Genomic DNA, 12,374 nt, shown 5'->3' with positions numbered 1-12,374 from the left:
AATGTAAGATAACCTTCACACGTTCCAGGGATTAAGGCATGGATATCTTTTGTTGTTGTTCAGTCAATTCAGTCGGATCAGACTCTTTGCGACCCCATGGGCTGCAGCCCGCCAGGCTTCCCTGTCCTTCAGGGATATCTTTTAGGGGATCATTTTTTTCAGTCTACCAAATGCTATGTACTTCATAGGGCTTTGTGTCAGGGGGATCATAATGTCTACTTGTTCCATTATTCTAGACCTTAGTTTGATCACCTGGTTAAAGTAGCGACCCCCAGGATCTCTTCCTTGTAGAAATACTTTTTGCCCTTTTGAGTGGCAAGATAGGTTATTTCTTTGGCAGTGTTACCAAACCATGTTTGTCTGCCTGATGCACAGCAAGCCAAATGCTAGGTTTGCAGTGGAGGGCTTATTCGTAAAGCAGCCAACCGAGGGATGAGAGGACAAGCCTCAAATTTACTTCCCAAAAGACAAGGGGCTTGGGATATTCATGGGATAAAGCTGAGGTGTGGTGAAAAGCAATTGGAGATAAGAGAAAGGTGCTGTGATCAACATTCTGCACAGGAACAACTAAGCTACAGGCCTCTTATGTGTGTTCAGAAAATGACTGTGTTAGCTCTGAAAATGAAGCTTTTGTCCCTCTGATGTCAAAATGTCATCCAGCAGACACTTGTGCATATCCAGATGGAGGGTCTTAATTGGCTGTAGCTCAAACCAGACACAGCCAGCTAGCTCCAAGTCTCAAAAAACAACTTGGGCAAACATTGTTTGCAAGTTTCTGTAAAAACAGTGAGCTTGATCAGTGAAGGCAGGTTACTATTATTACTTATTAACGGCTAACTGCTGACTGCCCTTGGTTTCAGCACCATGTTAATGAATATCCAGCCTCCATCACACTTGACCTAATGATTTTGGCATCCACTGATGATCTTTGCCTGTGTAGGGGAGGGAAAAGTTTTCCTTGACCTTCTTAGGGTCCTGGGCTCATTCTGAAAAATCAACCTGACAAAGACAGATTAACAGGAGAAAAATATACATATTTAAGTTTTGCATAACACAAGCCTTCATAAAAAAAATGAAAGCCTAAAGCTATGGCAAAACATACTTGCTTATATGTTAGGTTGAATGAAAGAGGCAGTTGTGGGAAAGTGTCTAAACTATGTGGGGAGGCTAAAGGAAGATAAGGATTATTTTAACATGTTCTGTTTTTGTTGCAGGATCTTCGTTCCTTAACCAGGAACTTAACCCAGGTCATGGCAGTGAAAGGACTGAGTCTTCACCACTGGGCCTCCAGGAAATTCCCAACAAGTTTTGTTTCTACAGAATTCTCTTGGGCTCAGCTTTTTGTTGTCCTGGTTCAGGGAGTTCAGTTCAGTTCAGTTGCTCAGTTGTGTCTGACTCTGTGACCCCATGGACTGCAGCTTGCCAGGCTTCCTTGTCCATCACCAGCTCCCACAGCTTGCTCAAACTCATGTCCATCTAGTTGGTGATGCTATTCAACCATCTCATCCTCTGTTGTCCCCTTCTCTTCCTGCCTTCAATCTTTCCCAGCAGGTCTTTTCCAATGAGTCAGTTCTTTGCATCATGTGGCCAAAGTATTGGAGCTTTAGCTTCAGTATCAATCCTTCCAATGAATATTCAGGATTGATTTCCTTTAGGATTGACTGGTTGGATCTCCTTGCAGTCCAAGGGACTCTCAGGAGTCTTCTCCAACACCGCAGTTCAAAAGCATCAATTCTTCAGCACTCAGCTTTCTTTATAGCCCAACTCTCACATCCACATGTGACTACTGGAAAAACCCTAGCTTTGACTAGACGAACCTTTGTTGGCCAAGTAATATCTCTGCTTTTTAATATGCTGTCTAGGTTCAGTCTAACTTTCAAATGGGAACTGCCACTCAAGTTTGCAAAATGATGATTTTCCAATTTGGTTACTTTTTCTATACTTATTTTTATATTCTCCTATAAAATAATAATAATCTATTATTATAACAGTAATAATCTCTCATCAGCTGGTACTTTAACTTGAATTACTTGTTTCTTTAAAGGTAAGGGAAATGATTCATTCTTTTCCTCTATTTATAGTATCATGTAAGAGGTTGGTGTTAAAGTGTAAAAGTGTCCTCCAGTGGTGGTAAATGAATTTCCCCTCTTTTTTGTATACATGGGTCCAGGAAATTTTCCTGTGGTTCCTTATGACCATATCAAATGCCTCATTGAGACTCAGACATCCTGAGACACTGGCCTCCCCTTGATCTCTCCTTTTAGATCCATGAGCATGGAACTGCCACTGGGGTTGGCACAACATCCTCAGTGAACCCGTGTTAGTTATTGTATACCAGGCTCCTACCTCCAATGGCAAGGGGACTTGAATGGCTTGAACAAAAGCAAGCTTGGTGAAGGTTGAACAACATTCCTTAAATTGTTGATAGGAACATCACCAAGTTAGCTGGGCTTAAGATACTGAAGCACAAAGGTGATTGTACATCTTCACTCTTCCCTCCAACCTCCCCTCTCTCGATACACATTGGGTTGGGTCATTCACTATGGGCACCACCTTTGTGGTTGTATTTTTGCCAAATTACCCAGAGGTCATTTATCTTTTTCCTTCTATTTATTTATTTGTTCCTTTCATTTCCTTCTATTTAGTTTTTGTGTGTGTGCTAAGTTGCTTCAGTCGTGTCTGACTCTTTGTGACCTGGTGGACTGCAGTCTGTCAGGTTCCTCTGTTCATGGGGATTCTCCAGGCAGAAATTCTGGAGTGGGTTGCCATGCCCTCCTCCAGGGGATCTTCCTGACCCAGAGATGAAACCCATATCTCTTGTCTCCAGCACTTAGAGATGGGTTCTTATGCCAACATTTAGTTTAAAAATATTTATTTACTTGGCTGCAGCATTCAAGATCTTTAGTTGCTGCATGTGGGATCTAGTTCTCTGACCTGGGATTGAACCCGGCCCTCCTGCATTGGGACAGTGGAGTCTTAGCCACTGGACCACCAGGGAAGTCCAGTTATTTCTGATAAGTATCTATTTCTCCATCTGTGTCAGAAAAGCAGAGTGGATCCCCTGCCCTCAGTCAGGCCGCCTGTGTTTCTCTCTTCATATTTCTTCTCTCAGACATCCCCATGTCCCCCCCGTAGGCCCACAGACTCCGCCTCTGTATGTATGTCCTGTGTGGTAACAACGTGGTTTACCGGCCAAGGTTAAGTATTATGAACACATCAGTTTACTTTGAGAACTGGCAACAAACGGGGAGAAAGGAGGCATTTATCCTGCCTTTCCCATATGAACCATGCTTCAGGGTAACCCAACAACCTTGATGAGGGAGACTTGTTTTTCAGTAAAGCATTCCAGTTAATATGTGAAAAGAAAATAATATAATTCAAAAACCAGTATTTCATAACCCCTCATGAAATAACTGATTCAGGCAAAACTCATCTGTGTATGTAACTGTCAGTTGGAAGGTTGATGGGGAAGCCTTACACAACAGAGTTAATGGCCATCTGAACACATCATGCACCCTCAGCTTTACTCAAGAGAGGGACAAGCAAGCAGGACTTGCTTCCTGAGGGAGCACAACAGGAAACACACGGCACCTGAGAAGGTATCTTGTCCTACACTCCTCCTCACCCGGTGGAATCCAAATCTAATCAAACCTTCAGGTTTGGTAAGTGGAAACACAAGGGATGGAGGAAAAAGTTAAATGATGCTCCATTCTACAGGACAAAATGAACCTACTTCTGTGTAGATGGTATCCAAAAAAATAAAATAAGAGAGAGAGAGAAAGAGATTTAAGAAATACCAAATGCAATGAGTAGATTTTCTTGAGATCCTGGTTTGAACAAATCAACTGAAATAAGACATCTGAGGAAATCTGAATAACCAACTTGGGTTTTAGAGTATACCACAGTTATTGTGAATGTTTTGGGTGTGCAAAACCATTCAGTTCAGTCGTTCAGTCCTGTCCGACTCCTTGCTACCCTATGGACTGCAGCATGCCAGGCTTCCCTGTCCATCACCAACTCTGCAGCTTGCTAAAACTCATGTCCATCGAGTCGGTGATGCCATCCAACCATCTCATCCTCTGTCATCCCCCTGCCTTCAGTCTTTCCCAGCATCAGGGTCTTTTCAAATGAGTCAGTTCTTCACATCAGGTGGCCAAAGTATTGGAGTTTCACCTTCAGCATCAGTCCTTCCAATGAATATTCAGGACAGATTTCTTTTAGGATCGACTGGTTTGATCTCCTTGCAGTCCAAGGGACTCTCAAGAGTCTTCTCCAACACCACAGTTCAAAAGCATCAACTCTTCGGCACTCAGCTTTCTTTATAATCCAACTCTCACATCCATACATGACTACTGGAAAAACCCTAGCTTTGACTAGATAGACCTTTGTTGGCAAAGTAATGTCTCTGCTTTTTAATATGCTGTCTAGGTCAGTTATAGCTTTTCTTCCAAGGAGCAAGCGACTTTTAATTTCATGACTGCAGTCATCATCTGCAGTGATTTTGGAACTCAGAAAAACAAAGTCAGCCACTGTTTCCATTGTTTCCCCATCTATTTGCCATGAAGTGATGGGACTGGATGCCATGGTCTTAGTTTTCTGAATGTTGAGTTTTAAGCCAACTTTTTCACTCTCCTCTTTCACTTTCATCAAGAAGCTCTTTAGTTCTTCTTCGCTTTCTGCCATAAGGGTGGGGTCATCTTTGTATCTGAGATTATTGATATTTCTCCCGGCAATCTTGATTCCAGCTTGTGCTTCATCCAGCCCAGCATTTCTCATGATATACTCTGCATATAAGTTAAATAAGCAGGGTGGCAATATACAACCTTGATGTACTCCTTTCCCTATTCGGAACCAGTCTGTTGTTCCATGTCCAGTTCTAACTGTTGCTTCTTGACCTGCATACAAATTTCTTAGGAGGCAGGTCGTCTGTTATTCCCATCTCTTTAAGAGTTTTCCACAGTTTGTTATAATCCACATAGTCAAAGGCTTTGGTGTAGTCAATGAAGCAGATGTTTTTCTGGAACTCTCTTGTTCTTTCGATGATCCAACGGATGTTGGCAATTTGATCTCTGGTTCCTCTCTGCCTTTTCTAAATCCAGCTTGAACATCTGGAAGTTCACAGTTCATGTACTGTTGAAGCCTGGCTTGGAGAATTCTGAGCATTACTTTGCTAGCGTGTGAGATGAGTGCAATTGTGTGGTAGTTTGAACATTCTTTGGCATTGCCTTTCTTTGGGATTGGAATGAAAACTGACCTTTTCCAGTCCTGTGGCCACTGCTATAGCATTATGGTTATGTAATAAAATGTAATAAAGGAATGAGATGCATACATAAGAATTAGGGGTGAAATGTCAAGAGGTCTGGGATTTGTTTTAAAATAATTCAGCAAAGGAAATAGACAAAAGGATCAGACGATGCAATGTGGTAACATCTCGATTAACTGCTGAAACTGGATGTTGTGGTACCTGAGGTTCACTAAGCTATTTTCAGAAGAACTGTACAAAAAAGATCTTCATGACCTGGATAATCACGATGGTATGATCACTCACCTAGAGCCAGACATCCCGGAATGTGAAGTCAAGTGGACCTTAGAAAGCATCACTATGAACAAAGCTAGTGGAGGTGATGGAATTCCAGTTGAGCTATTTCAAATCCTGAAAGATGATGCTGTGAAAGTGCTGCACTCAATATACTAGCAAATTTGGAAAACTCAGCAGTGGCCACAGGACTGGAAAAGGCCAGTTTTCATTCCAATCTCAAACAAAGGCAATGCCAAAGAATGCTCAAACTACCGCACAATTGCACTCATCTCATACGCTAGTAAAGTAATGCTCAAAATTCTCCAAGCCAGGCTTCAGCAATATGTGAACCATGAACTTCCTGATGTTCAAGCTTGTTTTAGAAAAGGCAGAGGAAACAGAGATCAAATTGCCAACATCTGCTGGATCATCAAAAAAGCAAGAGTTCCAGAAAAACATCTAGTTCTTTACTGACTATGCCAAAGCCTTTGACTGTGTGGATCACAATAAACCATGGAAAATTCTTCAAAAGATGGGAATACCAGACCACCTGACCCACCTCTTGAGAAACCTATATGCAGGTCAGGAAGCAACAGGTAGAACTGGACATGGAACAACAGACTGGTTCCAAATAGGAAAAGGAGTACGTCAAGGCTGTATATTGTCACCCTGCTTAAACTTATATACAGAGTGCCTCATGAGAAATGCTGGGCTGGAAGAAGCAAAAGGTGAAATCAAGATTGCCGGGATAAATATCAATAACCTCCGATATGCAGATGACACCACCCTTATGGCAGAAAGTGAAGAGGAACTAAAAAGCCTCTTGATGAAAGTGAGAGAGTGAAAAAGTTGGCTTAAAGCTCAACATTCAGAAAACTAAGATCATGGTATCTGGTCCCATCACTTCATGGAAAACAGATGGGGAAAGAGTGGAAACAGTGTCAGACTTTATTTTTTGGGCTCCAAAATCACTGCAGATGGTGACTGCAGCCATGAAATTAAAAGACGCTTACTCCTTGGAAGAAAAGTTATGACCAACCTAATAGCACATTCAAAAGCAGAGACGTTACTTTGCCAACAAAGGTCTGTCTAGTCAAGGCTATGGTTTTTCCAGTGGTCATGTATGGATGTGAGAGTTGGACTGTGAAGAAAGCTGAGCACCGAAGAATTGATGCTTTTGAACTGTGGTGTTGAAGACTCTTGAGAGTCCCTTGGACTGCAAGGAGATCCAACCAGTCCATTCTAAAGGAGATCAGTCCTGGGTGTTCTTTGGAAGGAATGATGCTAAAGCTGAAACTCCAGTACTTTGGCCACCTCACGCGAGGAGTTGACTCATTGGAAAAGACTCTGATGCTAGGAGGGATTGGGGGCAGGAGGAGAAGGGAACGACAGAGGATGAGATGGCTGGATGGCATCACTGACTCGATGGATGTGAGTCTGAGTGAACTCCGGGAGTTGGTGATGGACAGGGAGGCCTGGCGTGCTGCGATTCATGGGGTCGCAGAGTCGGACACGAGTCAGCGACTGAACTGAACTGAAGCTATTTTCTCTAATTTTGTATTTTTGAAAATGTCTATAAAATGAAAAATCAAGTATTACATTGTTGACCACAAACTTTGGCTAGAACATAACAAAAGTACACCTTGTCTTTACACGCAGTGGGATATATTCTACTTCTTCCATCAGATAGAATAAATTATCCTAACATTTTCTTATAAATGCAGTTGAAAGTAAAAGATATCTCTAACTGAAGATGAATGTGGCCCTCATCTCTTTTTGATAAAGACATAAAGAATGTCTTGAGGACTTCCCCGGTGGTGCAGTGGATAAGATTCCACCTGGCAATGCAGGGTACACGGGTCTGATCCCTGGTCCAGGAAGATTCCACGTGCTGAGGAAGAACCAAGCAGTGCCACACAATAGCCGAGCGTGAACTCTAGAACCAGAGAACCGCAACTACTGAAGCCCGAGTACCTAGAGCCTGTTCTGCACAAGAGAAGCCTGAGCACTAGGGAGAGTAAGCCCCACTCACCGCAGCTAGAGAAAAGCCCACAGAGCAACGACGACCCAGCACAGCCCAAAATAAATTTTAAAAAAGTCCTGAACGTTTTACCATCTTATCCCGGCATTGCATTTTCTTTCCATACAGAGGAAAGCTGTGGCTGTCCAACTCAGCTGCAGGCTCTTTTCACAGCATCTCCTCTAGGACGAAATGCTATTTTCACACGTAATTGCCACAGTGCTTATTTCTCTGCCAGGCTGGCCTGGGAGAAGCTTCTCACCTGCATTTTACACACCTGCTTCCTGCTTCATGGAGGACAGCTTCTTATCCCACCTTAGAATTACAATGCAGCTGGGTTTTAACTATCTTACGAGGTTCCTCCTCCTACTCCTCATTACATCTGTGAAGAGCGAACTTGTTCTGTGACAGGAAAGAATGTGAAGTCAAAAGGAGGATTTGACTTGCCAGAGTCACAGATTTTCACAGTCAATAAGCACACTAGCTTCCTTTCCCAAGTTCACTCCCCATCCCACACGTGTGCACTGGGAAAAGACACGAAGACGCGCAATGACAGAAACAGACAGACCCTGCAAATATTCATTCTCCTTCATTAAAAATGTTAAGTTATAAACATTTTGATTCATAAATAGTCAAAGTGCATGGTGCCCCTCATCCTTTCTTGAAGCCAAATGTCCTGCCCTCCTAGAGCTTTCACCAACCCTCTCCAAAACCAGTATTTTACCCCAAAGAGGTAAGTCTTCCCCAGTTCCCTGAGTTCACATTTATTTAATGCTACAGGCCCACCTAGCCCTGCCCAAGAAAAGGACCAGTCATTGTCCCAGGAGGGCAGAAAGGGCAGGGAGTGCACAATGGGGAAGGGAAGAGCTCCCAGGTACGGGCAGCTCCTCCTGGGTGGGAGAAGCCAGGTTTTTAGTCTTAAAGGAATGATCTCCCTGTCAAAGATAAGTTGATTTTGCAAAAGGCTAGAGTCGAAAGGAAGGTTGAACAGTCCTCTAGGCTCCTCCAACAGACCCTCTGCAGACCCACGGTCCTGAGGCTCAGTTCAGGGCCCTCTGCCCCCATGGGAGGTGCACAGTTCACAGTGTTCCGTAGACGCTGACTTTGACCAGAGAGATGCTCTCCATGTACTGGTTCCGGCCTTTCTCATACAGGACGTAGAGTTGTGGGGCCTGGTCCTTCCCACCCACGCTGCCCTCCAGGGCGGTCAGCGATGAGTAGCCACTGGGCCCCGGCCACAGCTGGACCGTCTCCTTCCTCCAGGAGGTGCCATTGCTGAAGCTCCAGCGCAGGGTCAGGTTCACCCCTGGGAACAGCAGCAGAGTCAGGGAGACGAAGGGCCTCCCTCCTGGACAAGGCGGCCTTCTTTCGGTCACAGGGGCACCCCCGCCCACCCCACCCCACCTGGCATATACTCACGGAACTCTGGATGGGCTGGGTTGGAGAAGAAGACAATGCCAGAGCTGGTGGCTACAGCCCCTGCAGCTACCACAGGGTCCACGAGCTCCGTGTCAAAGGTCACATCCCGAGGCCTCAGGGTGTCACAGGCGTCGTAGCTGCGGAGGATGATGCGGCAATGGCAGTGGTAGTTGTTTTGGTTCCGCGCGTTGATGACGACCGAGCCATCGGGGAGCTCGTAGGGCTGAGTGGAGAGAAGAGGGCTTCAGGAAGACCCAGGGCAGGGCCAGGGCCCAGGGCCCCGTCCCCGAGGGAGCAAGGCTGACTGGCACAGAGCTGGGCAGCTAGACCCGGGGTCTGTGAGTGAAACAGGTCTCTGGAGGGCCGAGCAGGTCGGGCGGGTGGGGAACAGCCCGTGGAATCCTCACCTGGCACTCGTCAGGGTTGAAGTCGTTTTCCCGCTTGGGCTGGCCATAGGGGATGCCGCTGACCCCACCTCCATAGCGCCAGGAGACGCCGTGGTCATCGCTGAGCAGGCAGAACACCCCGTCGCGCTCCAGCGTCCCGTGTCCACACACGATGAGCCGGCCCTTCCGAGGCTCCCGCTGTTTCTGTGGGGAAAGGATCGGGATGCTGCAGACAGAGACAGCGAGGAGGCTCAGGCAGGGAAGGGGGACCCCTCACCTCCTAAGTTTGAGGATACACCCAGTCCCCTTCCCTTCTGTCCTTGCTGCAGGTCCTGCAAGCCTTGCAAACACCCACTGACTGAATTTAGCTTTTTGGCAGAATAAACTTCTTGGGGGTATACAGGGTATACTCTGGACAGGCTGTGCAAACAACAAGGAGGCCTAGCCACAGACATTGGATGGGAGCTTAAACCTAACCTGTGTTCGTGGACCAAGCTGTGGCCCATGGCACAGGCTTGTGTCTGCCCAAATGAAGGAGAGGTTTTTTTTCCCTAATATGCATGGGATTTTCTAATTTTTTTCTAATCTGTACATGGATTCAGTTCAGCTGCTCAGTCATGTCCAACTCTTTGTGAGTCTGTGGACTACAGCATGCCAGGGTTCATGGACTGTTACATGGTTTGGGGCAGCCCTGTGGACAACCCCCAAATAGAATGCCACTGGCAAAATTCCACCTTCGCTGGGTAGAGTGTTCTTCCCAGGACGTCCCTTTCTTCCACGGAATCCCATCTAAAACCGAAAAGTCTGACTTCACAGGATCTTGTCTTTGTGAACGAGTCTGTTTTGGGGCAGAGTCTCTACAAGGCAGTTCCTTCCACCCATCTCAGGACAGAGACCTGAATGCCAGAGCCCGGTCCTGGGGCGAACATCTCGGTGCCTATATCCAGGGAGAGGTTCCGTGGCGAGCTCCAGGAAACACCGTCATCCTTGCTCCACACCAGCATGGTAGAGGCCACCTGGCAGCCAGCCTTATGAGCACAGAGGGAATAGAAAAGGAAGACCACGCCTGTCGTCGTGTCGCTCACCACTGCTCCCAAGTTCAGCCCATCTGGGGTCTCCCCATCATCCACAATGAAAGCTGTCGGAGACCATGTGCTGCCTAAAGAAAAAAAGGAAGAGACCCAGGGTAAGCACTTTGAAGGTACCCTTTCCACCACTCCCTGCCATTTTTACCTCCTGGCTAGGGACCCAAGGCTTTATGATGGCCCCAAGGCCTACAAAATCTGCCCCTCCTTACCTCTCTGACCTTCTTCTACCTTTGTTCACTCCATCCAGCCACACAAACTCCTCATTTATTGAATATCTCCCTCCCTCCTTGGGGCATCTAAGCTTGTTACACTGCTTAGCATGCTCTTTCTCAAGGCTCACTCATCTCCTCTGAGTCTGCTAAAATGTCACGTACTTAACACTGCAGTCAAGCTCTCGCACTCTCCTTATCTCTTGCCCTATTTTGTGTTTTTCCACTGTACTTATTACCTCCCAACAAAAAAAATACATTTAGTTATTTATTATGTATATTGTCTGTCTCCCCCATCCCCTATCCTATGAAGGCAAGGTGGGGTGCTCTGTTTTGTTCATAACTGTATTTACAGAACCTAGAACAATGCCAAGTATATCGTAAGTGCTCAATAAATGTTTGAATGTATGCTCAACTCCTTGGTGATCCTAATTTCCAGCTCACTGCCCTGACACCTTCCCTCCTCAGGTTCTCTCTACTTCTCAGGGATCCAGCAGCCTTAGGGCCCTAAAGGCAGGTCAAGCTCCCCACCCATCCAACGTCTTGTGACCCAGTCATCTTTATACCCTGGTCCATAGACCTCCGCAGAGCTATGAATTTAGCTCCTTTATCCGATGTCGACATTTTTCTGGCTTCAGCAAAGGCGAGGAGAGTGCCCCGAGGAGTGGTGGTGATGAGAGGGATTCGGAAGGTGTCCACGGAGCCGATCTGCTTCCCACTCACCCACAGCAGTTGCTCCATGGTCACAAGTGGATGAACCTAGGAGAACGAAGGGTCAACAGAACAAAGGTGACTTTGGGTTTTAGAGTGAATGAAGAGAGGCTTGGAGTCATATTTCTCTGGGAGAGGCACGGTGATGGGGATCCGGTGTGCGAGCTGGGGTCCCAGAACTAGGAAGGGGAACCCGAGGAGAGTTTAGAGCGAAACTGGTGGCTCAGAGCGAGGAAGGGGATACGTACGACTGGAAGAATGAGCCCTCGGGGACAGGAGACCTCAGAGGGAAAGACGACAAGGACCAGAGAGGGAAAGGGACTAGCAAAGGAGGACACGGGATCGGAGGGTTCCTTGGAGGAGAAAGTGATCAGCAGCCCCTGTCCCGCCCGCGTGGGTCGGGGACGGAGCTATGCGAATGGGGACCCACCAGATTGAAGTCATCCTCTGCTCCGGCCCCGACTCCTGCAGGAGACAACAGCAGCAGGAAGATCGCGGAAAATATCTGAACCCTACAGATTCCCCATAATCGCAGGATTCGCGGTCTCCTGGGTTTGCCCAAGGGCACTATACCGGGTCCCTCTTCAATCATCTCTCCCTCGCGGCGGTCACGACCCTGGCCCCCAGGACGCGGGTTGGAGTCGATCAACTGACCCCGGCCCTTTAAACTCTCGGATGTCTACCCCAAACCCGGCCCACACTCAGCCGCCTAGCCGCGCTTCCGCGACTCTAACTGGTCCTCACAGGACTCTGCACGTGACCTGCAGCGATTCAGAGCCACTTCTTCCAATTGGCCGTCTTTGAAGCCCTGGGGCGCGTGACCCAGGCGGGAAGCATATTGGATGGGGTGAAGGGGGCTGGCATTACTCCGCAGAAACCTTTTGATTGGTCAAGGCATCTGGGGTACGTCATAGGGGCGGGGCCTACTTTAAAGAGCCGGCGAGGTTAAAAAGGCTGCAGGTAATCTTGGATGAAATAAAAGTCCGAGAATTTTTGAGAAAACAAAATAGCAATTTTTTAATA

The 12,374-nt window shown here is 46.7% G+C and overlaps 1 protein-coding gene across 1 annotated transcript; it reads right to left on the bottom strand.

Moving 5' to 3' along the window:
• Nucleotides 1-8,140: 8,140 nt before the first annotated feature.
• NEU1 (neuraminidase 1) lies at nt 8,141-12,031 on the bottom strand. Its single transcript, XM_068960881.1, has 6 exons — nt 11,782-12,031; nt 11,207-11,399; nt 10,240-10,502; nt 9,365-9,547; nt 8,958-9,180; nt 8,141-8,844 (listed from the first exon to the last, which is right to left on the bottom strand). Exons 1-6 carry the CDS (start codon nt 11,941-11,943, stop codon nt 8,618-8,620), a joined length of 1,251 nt encoding a protein of 416 aa, XP_068816982.1. The 5' UTR covers nt 11,944-12,031; the 3' UTR covers nt 8,141-8,617.
• Between the last annotated feature and the right edge of the window lie 343 nt (nt 12,032-12,374).

The sequence above is a fragment of the Capricornis sumatraensis genome, chromosome 22 (assembly GCF_032405125.1).
Source record: "Capricornis sumatraensis isolate serow.1 chromosome 22, serow.2, whole genome shotgun sequence".
Taxonomy (NCBI): domain Eukaryota; kingdom Metazoa; phylum Chordata; class Mammalia; order Artiodactyla; family Bovidae; genus Capricornis; species Capricornis sumatraensis.
This window is presented reverse-complemented; position numbering and strand designations above follow the sequence as displayed.